The sequence below is a fragment of the Photinus pyralis genome, unplaced genomic scaffold (assembly GCF_008802855.1).
Source record: "Photinus pyralis isolate 1611_PpyrPB1 unplaced genomic scaffold, Ppyr1.3 Ppyr1.4_LG5, whole genome shotgun sequence".
Classification (NCBI taxonomy): domain Eukaryota; kingdom Metazoa; phylum Arthropoda; class Insecta; order Coleoptera; family Lampyridae; genus Photinus; species Photinus pyralis.
In genome coordinates, this window is record NW_022170596.1 from 10586252 (window position 1) to 10598273 (window position 12022).

At 35.5% G+C, this 12022-nt stretch overlaps 1 protein-coding gene across 1 annotated transcript; it reads right to left on the reverse strand.

Moving 5' to 3' along the window:
• Positions 1 to 2379: 2379 nt before the first annotated feature.
• On the reverse strand, positions 2380 to 3610 carry LOC116171088 (endocuticle structural glycoprotein ABD-4-like). Its single transcript, XM_031487756.1, has 4 exons — positions 3577 to 3610; positions 3165 to 3292; positions 2998 to 3113; positions 2380 to 2826 (listed from the first exon to the last, which is right to left on the reverse strand). The coding sequence occupies exons 2-4, from the start codon at positions 3177 to 3179 to the stop codon at positions 2544 to 2546; spliced, it is 414 nt and encodes a 137-aa protein (XP_031343616.1). The 5' UTR covers positions 3180 to 3292; positions 3577 to 3610; the 3' UTR covers positions 2380 to 2543.
• Between the last annotated feature and the right edge of the window lie 8412 nt (positions 3611 to 12022).

Genomic DNA, 12022 nt, shown 5'->3' on the forward strand with positions numbered 1-12022 from the left:
TTTCGTTGAAAAAAACGAGAGTTCTGATGATCTCCATGTAGAGGTACGGATGCCAACCGAATCCAAACTTGACGGGATCTTAAGATTCGACTGGTAATTAAATATAACAGAGAACGAAAAATAATTTTCCTATTAATCGAAAGTTTTGGTATCTTCCGACTTCAGATTCTTCGATTCCTTCCTTTTCTTCAGATTATTCCGGTACTTTTCCCATCGGTTGGAGGTTAGGGAATCTTGTTTCCAAATAAGACCCTTAAAAGGACTCTTTCGATCAATGCAAACAACCCCTTATTTTAAGAGCCAGTTGAATCTCTCGGTAGACGATGACAATTTGTGAATTTGTGTTTGCGTCAGGTCGACCGACTTAAGCACAAACTCAAAAAACCACTTCATCACTATTTAACCTGCCAGAATTAACGTTACGGATAGTACAGGCGAGTATGGCAATGGAATCAAAACTAAATAAAAATTAACAGATCGGGTGAGAATAATAATTGACAAATTAAAGGGAAAGCTAACTGGTGAATGAAAATAAACGGACAAGTGATTCGGGTCTCTGGTCTGGAATACACAGAAATAAGTTTCCGGTCGGTTAGTAATCTCAGGAAAAAGTGTTTCCGTGAAATACAAATTCATTCTTGTATAGGGACAAGGAAGCACACAAACAAGAGTGGATATAAGAAGCGATTTCACTTTCAAGGTGGGACAGAACCAAGCGGCATCTAACGGAGGAATTTTACAACGCCCCTTACTGAGGTATACATATAAAGAAAATTAATTACCGATTTCAATGTTTTCTTACGATCAGACTTGAAATCATAGCACGGCAGTTTTTAAGAGTAAGATTCATTTTTTCACTGAGACGCAAACTTTAAAAATTTGTCAAAACTCAGAAATTAGAGGTTTCGATTTGTCATTGCGTATATTAACGTACAAAATAATGTTGGTAGTTTTTAAGCTTTCATGGCAACATAGTATCTTGACTGCGGAAGTTTTTGGAGCAACTTACATATCCTTTAAGATCAGTAACAGATTATCTTATTCTAGTTAACCTTGTGAGTTTTGCGTATACGATAAAGTTAACACATCTTTACAAGTCACGTAGAGGTTGGTGAATACCAAAAACACAATTTGTATTTATGTATGTAGAGATCTAAATTATACATGATTTGCTCATGAGAACATTATGAGGCTTTGGTCATCGTGTCCAATTTTCGCTTTCGTCTTTCTCTGGCGTGACGTTCTGAAATATCTTCTGATTTCATTTGATTATTATTTTGGGAAAACTGAGTTTAGTTCTGTATATTTTCAGCGACCCGTGAATAATGATGTAACTAACTAATATTTCACAAAGCAAAATTTATGAATTTGCTTGACGGATGCTTAACCCTTTGTCTTGTGTAACAGGTGGTCGCTTTAGGTTTACAAAGATTTGGTTTCGAATTTACAAATTTCCCAGTATAGGAAATTTAATACATGAACCGTTTCATAGTGAAAAAGGACAGCAGTAAAATAAGATAGAATGAAACGCTTTCAGATAAAAAGTCATTTTAACATTCCTGAAGAGGTCGAACCACGGAAGTTTTTTCCGTGAATAGATTTCTAAATTTTTTATGAATGATAAGCGAACCCAAACAAAAGATTTTGGGGATTTTTTCTCATTAACTGTGAAGTGGAATTTTAAGTTCATTGACCATTCCTTTGAGTGGATTAAATGTTAGCGGATTCAATGTTGGCGTTGGATTAATTTCTAATTGATTTTATGGAAGTGGAGCTTTCAACCCCTGTAAATGTAACTAAGCCGTTACACTTGTGTAATTGCAAATGTCTTGCAGCAAACAAAAGCAGCGCGTTAACCCTTATGTAGGAGACTATATCGACTATTTTGACATTAGAATCTAACAATCATCTTGGTGATCCAAACAAACAAAAAATGCACTATAATTTCATCCATGTAGACGCCTATCGCATTAGAATATTAGATATTATAATAAATTAATAATTTGCAACAACTGTTGTGCAAAGAAAATTGCATCATCAACATTAATCGCTAACCGCAGTCTGTTTGTAAACAGTTTCTCCTGAACAACATTGGCGTATTGATTTAAAAATAGTATATTGCGAAAAATAACAAAAATGTAATAAAAATACCGTAAGTCTGGCATCCCAGGAGCAACTTGGAATCCCTTGAAGACCATCCATTCCATGGTAGTGGTGAGAAACAGGTATACAAGGAAGGAATAAAAATAATTGCAATTAATTATGTTATAGCGTCCTGCTTCTCCCCCACAACAGTGTCCTCAAGGATGGCGCTTCTATAGTAATATGCTCACAAAAAAGGAACCGAAAAATGTCACTTGTTCTTAGACACACAAACCATTATTCATAAACAAGTTGCTTTATTTTGTGCAATGATAATCATGTCAATGTCGTTTGCAATATTCGTCATTTCAACTGCAATTATTAAGACAATTCATATGTACATTGTATAGGTTAATCGATCACAAGTTACGTTCAACAATAAATAACAAATTTGATACAAATTATTTGCCATTCTTCGCTTTGGTCTCGTCATACGGATGCGCAAGTATCCATTCCAAAGCTCTAAGTATTGCGGGTGGGCTTGGTGGTGGTGTCGGTAGATGTGCGCCTTGGGGTTGAAAACCCAGTTCGTCATCGGCCGTGTATGTCAGCGATATCTGGTTGCCTTCGGGATCCTTGTAGCCGTAGCCGCCTTGAACCACGATCGCATCTTCCTTGTCCGGGCCGGATGCCTTCTTCAAGGTACCCGTTTCTTCCGCCTTTATTCCGTTCTCTGTATCGAAACTAAGCAAAATGGTTAGGTGGGTGCATTAATTTCGCGTGATGGAATTCTTGCACAATAGTTGTATGTCTTTTCGCACAATTTAGAGAAAGTTAAAGGTTAGTATCGTGGCATTCTTTCGTCCTGAATCCTACCCACCATTGTAATGGTACTTTTATGACCCTAAATCTCACCTCCATTTATATCCACCGTCGGGACCACTCTCACTAGACTGACTTATGATTTTTATGGTTTGCGCTTGCGGTGCCGAATTAACAACGTTACAGATTCCCACAAGGAACAGGCTTAACTACAATATAATATTACCTTGGCGGATGAAAAAGAGGGTTAGTTTACGTACCTCAATGTAGTTCATGTTTATATTCTATCAAACATTAGATTCTCTACACTACTGACGATGATGATGGAAGCTTCTCTATTTATACTCTTCTTGAGGTTTAATCAAAAACATACAATCATAACTTCCCCCTACAACAATAATCTTATTCATGATAGTTTCTTACAACACAAGAAAATTGCATTATTTAATGTCACTCAAGTTTAGTACAGATGGAACTGATGACATCGATCCATTGAGTATTTACATGGTCTATACTATGCATTACGCATACATTATCTACTATTTTTACAATTCCTTAACGATCTTTGTATTTTATATCGGTGTTGTTTTATTTATGTTAGAATAGAATAATAGAAAATGGTATTGGGGATGGTCTTTCGCGTGAGACGTTGAGAATAAAATGTATACCTACATTATAATTACGTCGATACACTACTGTAATGCCAGTAACTAGCGTTAAACCAACCATTATTTATGTCACACTTCATTGACAAAGGTGCGTTTGTGCAATATTTGTCATAAAAGTCATCACTTGGGATTAATAATCCTATGATTTATATCGATGGCGCGCTACTAAAATATCTCGTAATTATAATTAATTAACTTACCAGTAGCGTTACTAATTATACACCTCATCTATCTGCTTTTTCTATAAATAACAATTTGTGCTTTTACCGGATTTGGTTTAAAATTGTTGAATAATTGCACATCCACACATTCGGGAGAATGTAAAAATAATAATTTAGAGGCCGTTACCTGACAGTAATAATTCAACATTTCTTCTTCCTTATTTCACGCGCTGTGACATTACATCGTCAACCCCTTTGTAACCTGAAGCTTTGAAAGCTTGAAGTGTTAGTAAGAAATACTAACCCCTTAGGTATATAAAATTGATTCTTAAGAGGGTTGATCATTGTAGCATTTTCCAGATTGTGCTGTGTACTGAAAGCGAATGGGAACATGCTATGTAAACCAACTAGTCGACCTAGATGGCCTGTAACGAGTGCCCCCTAAGGCTTTTCAATTTCTTAGAATTTTATATACCTAAGTAGGTATGTACAACGTTTTACGTTATACGAAGGGTAAGCACGAGTAGGTTTACTGACGGTCACAGGACGATATGTGGGATACGCGATGGTGGAGACGTATTCCAAAGTTTGCTTCAAATCCGTTTCGGTGTAATTGGCGGAAAGGCGCTGCGGGAGCTATTGAAGGGGTAAATGCTTATCGGTTTTTATGCTTTTATGCAAAACCAATCATTTACAGATGCAACAAATTTATTTGACATAAAACAATGAGGTTGAAAGAAAAACAGGTACTCAGGGACACCATAACACATACCACGCAAACAAGCGATCGATAGACAATTAATGTAAGCAAGTCTGAATTACCTTGGTGTCAATAATCCAAAATCTCAGGTTGTAAGTGCGATTTTCAAACAAACAGACGCACAAACAGACACAGAATTATGATTCGTCTCTACTTCACTTCTTGGATTGCACTTAGATTTCGATTTAAACGCTATGACTTCGTTGTAATTACAATTATAGTATTGGCCATGGAGGACAAAATCCCTTTAAGTAATAACTTAAAGAGCTTTTCTTAAGCGACAAACGCTCGATAACCACAACACTTCGATTAAACTTTTTCTTAAATGAGAAAATACGCTTCCGCTTAAATGGACTTAACATACACTTTTTAACACCACGGCTTCAATATTTTAATACTCGTAGCACTCAACTAACTGTCTTCTAACATGTGATAACTGGCAGAGGTGGCTGTTTTGCAAAAAGCTCCCATAACGGCAAAACTAACTGTTTTGCAATAAATACAGCTGCGTTTTAACCGAGGTTTTACGTCTTCCATCAAAAAGTACCTGGATTAACCTCCGTTTTGCTTCTTTAAAACTTTTTCCCCTTCTCATTTCCTCTTATCGATCAAAATAAAAATAATGCATATACAGGATGTCCCATCGTTATTGCAGGTGCCGAAGTCAAATAAAATGTCCGCATGGCGTAGTTTATCCAACGATGTATAGATCCAGTAAGGCAAATCTATTTGCATTTGTCTTACTCTCGTGTATATAGGTATGTAGTATTCTTACGCCATTTAGGCATTCACTTTGTAAACCACTAGTTTAAAGATGTAAGTTAGTTTTGTAGTTCTTTCCCCTAGTTCTTTGTTTCGTCAACGGAGGTCGTGTTCCATGGTATTTCTAATTCTTCTCCCTTCTTAAAGTTTATCTTGTGCGCAGTTGTATTTCTTTTCCCCTCAATGAAGTTTCTGCTTTCGGATTGATTACATGAAAATTTTTCTTTTGGCACGCTATTACTTTTACTAACTTTTGTCTACCTGTAAAGGGATGTTTTTTGGCTTTACCAGTTATCCTTGGAGTGGTTTCTCTCTTTCTCTTGATGTCTGTGGCTGTGGCTCCAGCTCCATTGAAGCGTTTTTTTACGGATTAGTTTTGCGTATGAACAATACGAGATATGTACCGTTATAAATCAGCATTTTTCGCCGTTTTAGCAATATTGACAGTGACGGGCGTACGCGATAGATGAGTTTCTACATTACCGACTTAGAAAATTCTACATTAACCATGTTAATTCACTACGTTCTACCAACATTACCGCCGATTTCAAGTTTGTACTTGTGTTACTTTTGTTACTACGAGGATTCGTTTTTGTTAATTTGGTTACCTTATATTCTTCAGATTAGTTATGTTATTTGACATATTAGTACCATTGCTTTGTAAATTAATTTTTTAAGTTACCGAGACTTTGTCCGAAGCCGAAATATATTATTTTTAGTTACGTTATGTGTTTTACTCCGAAGAATTGGCTCACATTATCTTGTTTATGTTTTGAATTGATTAGGTGAATAGAAATTTAGTTATTTGAGCATCGTAAAGTACTTTTCTTGAATTTAACGTCACGTATATGCTTTTAGACCGTGGTCGATCAAAATTTTTCTTTTGCTAGTGCAAAGTCATTCGGATTATTGATTCTTATTGAGTATAAATTACAGTTTAATATTCAGTTGCCTTCGTGTCAGACGCTAGCGCTATTCACTACTCTTCTTATTTGTTTGTTATGGTGTTGTCTGTTACAGAATAGGCTGTACGCGCCCTTTTGAGCTCACAAGGTTGCGACTCGTTTTTCTCTTGTAAACGCTTCTACTTTGTTCACACCCCAATTTAAACCTGCCATAAATCCTGAGCCCCTTTCGTTTCTAATTGCTGTATTTTCTTGCCATGAAATGTAACTATCCCGTATTTAAATTTCCCTATATGTTCTCTTGCATAACATTGCTCCGCATCTGAACGATTATCAATCGTAGTAACTCAGGTATGTCCCATGTATCTTTAGCAACTCATATTCATTATTGCTTACTCTCCCTATAGGCAATCTTTCATAGACGGATACCTATATTAATAAACCGCACCAATATAGAAAACGAGCTACAAAGTCAGTTCCGGTTGACGAATATTGACCAAAATTTAATCCCTTGACCATTGTCTACCTATTGCTAAAAACAGAATTGGAAAATTCGGAACCGTTAGTGAGTAACCGTGTCCACAGACCACGGACGGACAGAAAGTCCAAAATCATAAACTCGCCTTTTCGCGCTTGTTAATATAGTAGGGGAGCTAACACGAAATCCACTGAACGAGAATGATCAAAATTTTAACCGATGGTGTTCCATTTTGCCCTATCAGAGTATGCTAAAATCGATCGTCTGCCGCCTCAGGTCATACGACTTAAGGCGCTGCGGGTACTTCTTTTGGTACCAATTCTGAAAGGTTGTTTTTCGAAAAAATAAGTTATATACCAAATGAAAACGTTGATAATAGCTCTTAAAAAAATATTTAAAAAAATCCCGCGCATTTGATAACTCCGTAAAAAAACAATTCTTAGTCGGTTTTTCATGAACTTTCTACGGATATAACTAGGTTACGGTGGGACGAATGAAGCTGATTTTTTTTACAGACTCATGATAGGTACTACTAATGACTTAACGGTGTTTCGTTTTTAAATTTTGTCTCTAATTACAAGATTATCTTATTAGCTTAACATTATAAGATATCTTATAATTAGAGAAAAAATTTAAAAAAGAAACACTCTCGTAGTCATTGGCTGTACCTATCATTAGTCTGTAAAAAAAATCAGCTTCATTCTTCCAACGGTAACCTAGTTATATCCGTAGAAAGTTCGTGAAAAACCGACTAAGAATTGTTTTTTTACGGAGTTATCAAATGTGCGCGATTTTTTTAAATATTTTTTTAAGAGCTATTATCAACGTTTTCATTTGGTGTATAACTTATTTTCTCGAAAAACAACCTTTCAGAATTGGTACCACAAGAAGTACCCGCAGCGCCTTAAGTCGTATGACCTGAGGCGGCAGACGATCGATTTTAGCATACTCTGATAGGGCAAAATGGAACTCCATCGGTTAAAATTTTGATCATTCTCGTTCAGTGGATTTCGTGCTAGCTCCCCTACTAATAAGGGGTTGAATGCGAATTTGGAAACTTGGATACAATAAAGTCATGAGCACATGATATAAAACTTACGGGATCTATATAGACGAAGGGGGCGGGGAAAGTATTAAACGTTCAACTCCCACCAATCTTATTTAAATTTTTTTCGCTCAGTACCCTTTCAATTTTTCTGATTTTTCAAATTCTTAAAATTTTCTTTCTTTTCTTTAGATTTTTCAAACCATTTAAACAGTCTGAATACTTCGGATACATACAATCTTTCTGATCGTTCTCTCTTCAAATGCTCTGGATTCTCCTGTTTCTTTGGAGTATCCGGAAACTACTCTTGGTTGATCCATATCTCTAAATGGGGTGGTGAACCATACAGGAAAATAAACAACTCAATTCCTCAAAACCATCCCCATGGATCTTTGGAGTATGCAGATTATCTCTGTCTTTCAAATTCGGAGAAGTTTTGCTGCAATTGTTCAGATCTCTCAAATTGCTTGGATTTCTCCCTGTCTAAACAATTCTTCCGATTACACAATTATGAAAGTCAAAGAAAGCAACGAGCTCAGAAAAAAACACTTTTATAGTGAAGCGTGAGCAAGAATCTCAGCATAGATGATACTGAGGACACCATACCTAACATCCAATGAGAGTTCAGATATAGAGCTCCAGCTTTTAAAATTTTTGTAATTTCTCAGACCTTCCGATTCCTTACAGTTTCGCTTTGTTCAAATTCCTTCGTTTATTTGCCTTGTTTCCATCCTTTTATCATCATCCTTGGATTTTTTAAAGATTCTTCCAAAGGTCAAGAACTTTTATATTGCCTCTATTATTGTCAATTTTTTCGATTCCTTTGATTTATGCCTTAAATTTCTTTAATTTCTTCAGGTTCCTCAAATTGTTCAACACACGCCCATTAGATCCATAATTTATTTATTTTATTATTCTTCAGTTGCTTTGAATTCTTCCGATATCAAAGATTCTTCAATATTTCTCCGATTCTCTGAACCTTTCACGTTCTACGAAATAAAACGTTTCTCCCTATGATTTGACGTTTTCAGATTCTTCTATTTTTCAAATACTCTTGTATGGATCGTCCTTTACGATATCAAAATCAAATTTTTTTTATTCTTTCATTTTTAGTTTCAGCATTTTGCTATGAATTAGGTTTGTAAAATCAACAATTTGATCTATATACACACTTTTCGACCTTGCAGGAATGTCCCATTGAAAGGAAAGTGGTCGCATATCATCTTTACTTTCAGAGTGAGTATGGTGTGTGCATGTGCCAAGTAAGGTGTTTACATCAGTCGATTACCTTCGGCATATTTCTCGTATTTGGTATTTTCGACTTGACTTCCATGACCTGGCGTTTTTTTGCCGGTGCCAAGAGATGTTAGAGGAAAGCAAATATCAAGTCCTCTAGCTAGACCAACGAATATGACTTTTCTTCAATTCGCAAATTTGCTTACTTCCTGAATGGAAGTGACACAGATACCTAAGTAAGACATAAACCTACCTACTACAAGTTCGTGAAGTGCATTTAAAGCACGCAAGAATCTCATGGCTAATGTTTGAAAATAGCTAATTAAATAAAGTATCGGTATTTACTTGAAATAAAATCTTCCTTAGTTATTTAAGTACACAGTTCTTAATGTGAAGGTTACATTGAGACGCATGACAATCACGTCGTTAATTCTTATGGAAGCATTTAAGTTTGTTCTAAAGTGGTAGGTAATTCTTTAACTGTCTATTGTTTTGGTATGCCACGAAATAAAAGGTACCTACTCAAAATAGCAGCAACCGGAACGTAGACTAACTGTTTTCGTTACAACCATCAGCTATTCGAAGTTTTATGCAAATGTTAAACCCTGCCTCAGTCTCATCACGTACGTGAATTAAAGGTCATCAAGATGTTATGTAAGCCGTAATTAGTTACAATGTTAACAAGGTTAACAAAAATTCTTCTTGAAGATCTCTTTTGACTCGTAATTAAGTTATCGATATTTTTATTTCTCCTTTTGTAGGCATAGTCTCCAACCTTCATTGTTCCCGTATTTTACGTAGGTACAAATGTTTACTAAAAGAATCCAGAAAGAAAGGCAAAAGAAAAATACTTATCCTAAGGGATATAAATTAAAGCTTGAGAACTACTTCCGGACTGGAAGAATACGGGAAGTTGTTCAATAGATTCAAAGGGTATTGTATAGCTTCTATTTTGTGATGTTTCTACCTCTGTTTTTTAGGGCCACTGTCCTTTTTTGTCTAGGCTTGAAAAAAAAATAATCGCTGCACCTCTGATTTAGGTCGTATGATTACAAACAAAATATAGTATATATAATATTAAGTAACAAGGGATTAAAAAGAGTTTTTGTTCCTGAAAGAATGGTTTAAAGCCCGATGCTTGCCGAGGGCTTTAATATTCTTGAGGGAACAAAAGCTAGTTTAATCCAGTGTTACTTATACTATTTTTTCCAATACCGACCGATCTGAATCCATTTCAAAATTAATATGCTATAAAAACTATGAAAAAGTAAGGTAGGCTTTTTAGGATGCCATAGTTACGCTCGCTTGTTTGTAACTGTCAATAAAAATTAAGAATTTTTTATTTTGGTAAAATCATGCCTGTAAACCCTTCTAAAAATATTGAAGACGAGAGTGACGAAGCATATGAAGGCGTTTCTTTCATCCCCTAAGATGTCACTTGCTGATAAAGGTTAGTTTGTGTATAATGGATATTGGAGGAAGTTGCAGCTTGTAGATCAGAGGAATTGTTAAAAATGAACGTAGACTACATAGAAGATGAAGAATCGATGCTGGTAGTTAGAATTCCAGATACAAAAACTAAAAGTCAAGAGTTTTTACCATTGTTGAGGCGGAGAAGAACTCAGTTATTTGGCATTATATAGGAAGAGCTAGATATACACTAAGGCCCTTTTCATATTACCTGTTCTCAAAATAAAGAAAATGAATGGGTACTTTCTGAATGTTTTACAAGAAATCATAAATCAGGGAGTAAAATTTTTTATTTTTCATTTGCCCATTATATGTCAATTATATCTGTCATATGTGATATATGAAGCAGTCTATTACGCCCAAGGGCATAATGAGAGGGCATAATGGATTGTCATCTCATTATGCCCTCAAACGGCCTGTCAAATTGATTGACGGAGTTATATTATGTAATAAAAAAGATGCAACTTGATTCGTATGAAGCACTTTAATGTTGGGCAAACAATAATCATGACATTTGTATATTGGAAATGCATTCTTTGGAACGATGAAAAATAAAATGTTGTATGCACCTCAGGCATTACTCAATATTTAACCCTCGGGCGACTTACAATCCCTCGGGCCGGAGGCCCTCGGGCTCTGTCGCCCTCGGCATAAATATCGCCTTAATGACCTTGATGCATAAATAACTATTTAATCCCTAGGGATTAAAATTACCTATTAATGCACAAAAATTAGGGATTAAATTCAATAAAAACGTGTCGGCATTGGAAAAAAAAATTTTTTTCCAATGCCTTACTTTTTTATAGTTTTTATAGCATATTAATTTTCAAATGGATTCAGATCGGTCGGTATTGGAAAAAACAGTATAAGTAACACTGGATTAAACTAGCTTTTGTTCCCTCAAGAATATTAAAGACCTCGGCAAACCTCGGGCTTTAAACCATTCTTTCAGGAACAAAAACTCTTTTTAATCCCTTGTTACTTAATATACTATTAAATTTGACATAAATAACAAAAAATTTATAGATTTCGCAATCCACGCAACCATCGGAAACATTGAACCGTATAACGCCATATGTAAAACACAAATAACCCGTCCCTTATTCACTCGGGAACGTACACTTTCTGAATAATAAGCCTCATCATAACAATGCTCGTAATCCTATTACAGGAGATGTGCGAGAATTTTAGATTGGAATTAACAAAACAATTGCGCACGGTTAGGTAAGTACCGTACCGATAGTATCCGCGACTTTCCATTAATTTATACCGATTGCGGCCGAGTATGGTACAATCAACACTTGACGCGACACCACTGTCTTTTTTTCTGCTTGACGAAACTGGTAACTTCATATCCATACACAAAACATAAGCATTTCCAATGCTAAAAATCAAATTTGGCTATTATCCACAGACTTAAATATACTAATAGCGAGGAATAATGTCAATTTTGCGTCAAATTCAAGTACTGAGGTTGTACGAAATGATTAAAGTGGCCACTGTTATTACTAACTTAAGTCTTCCACTGTAAATAATACAAGGGTTGGCTGTTTTCTTCTAGCCATTCACAATCTTAAGAATAAATTGAATCAAGCTAGAGGGTTCTTGAGATGTAATCAATTCAAATAAAAAA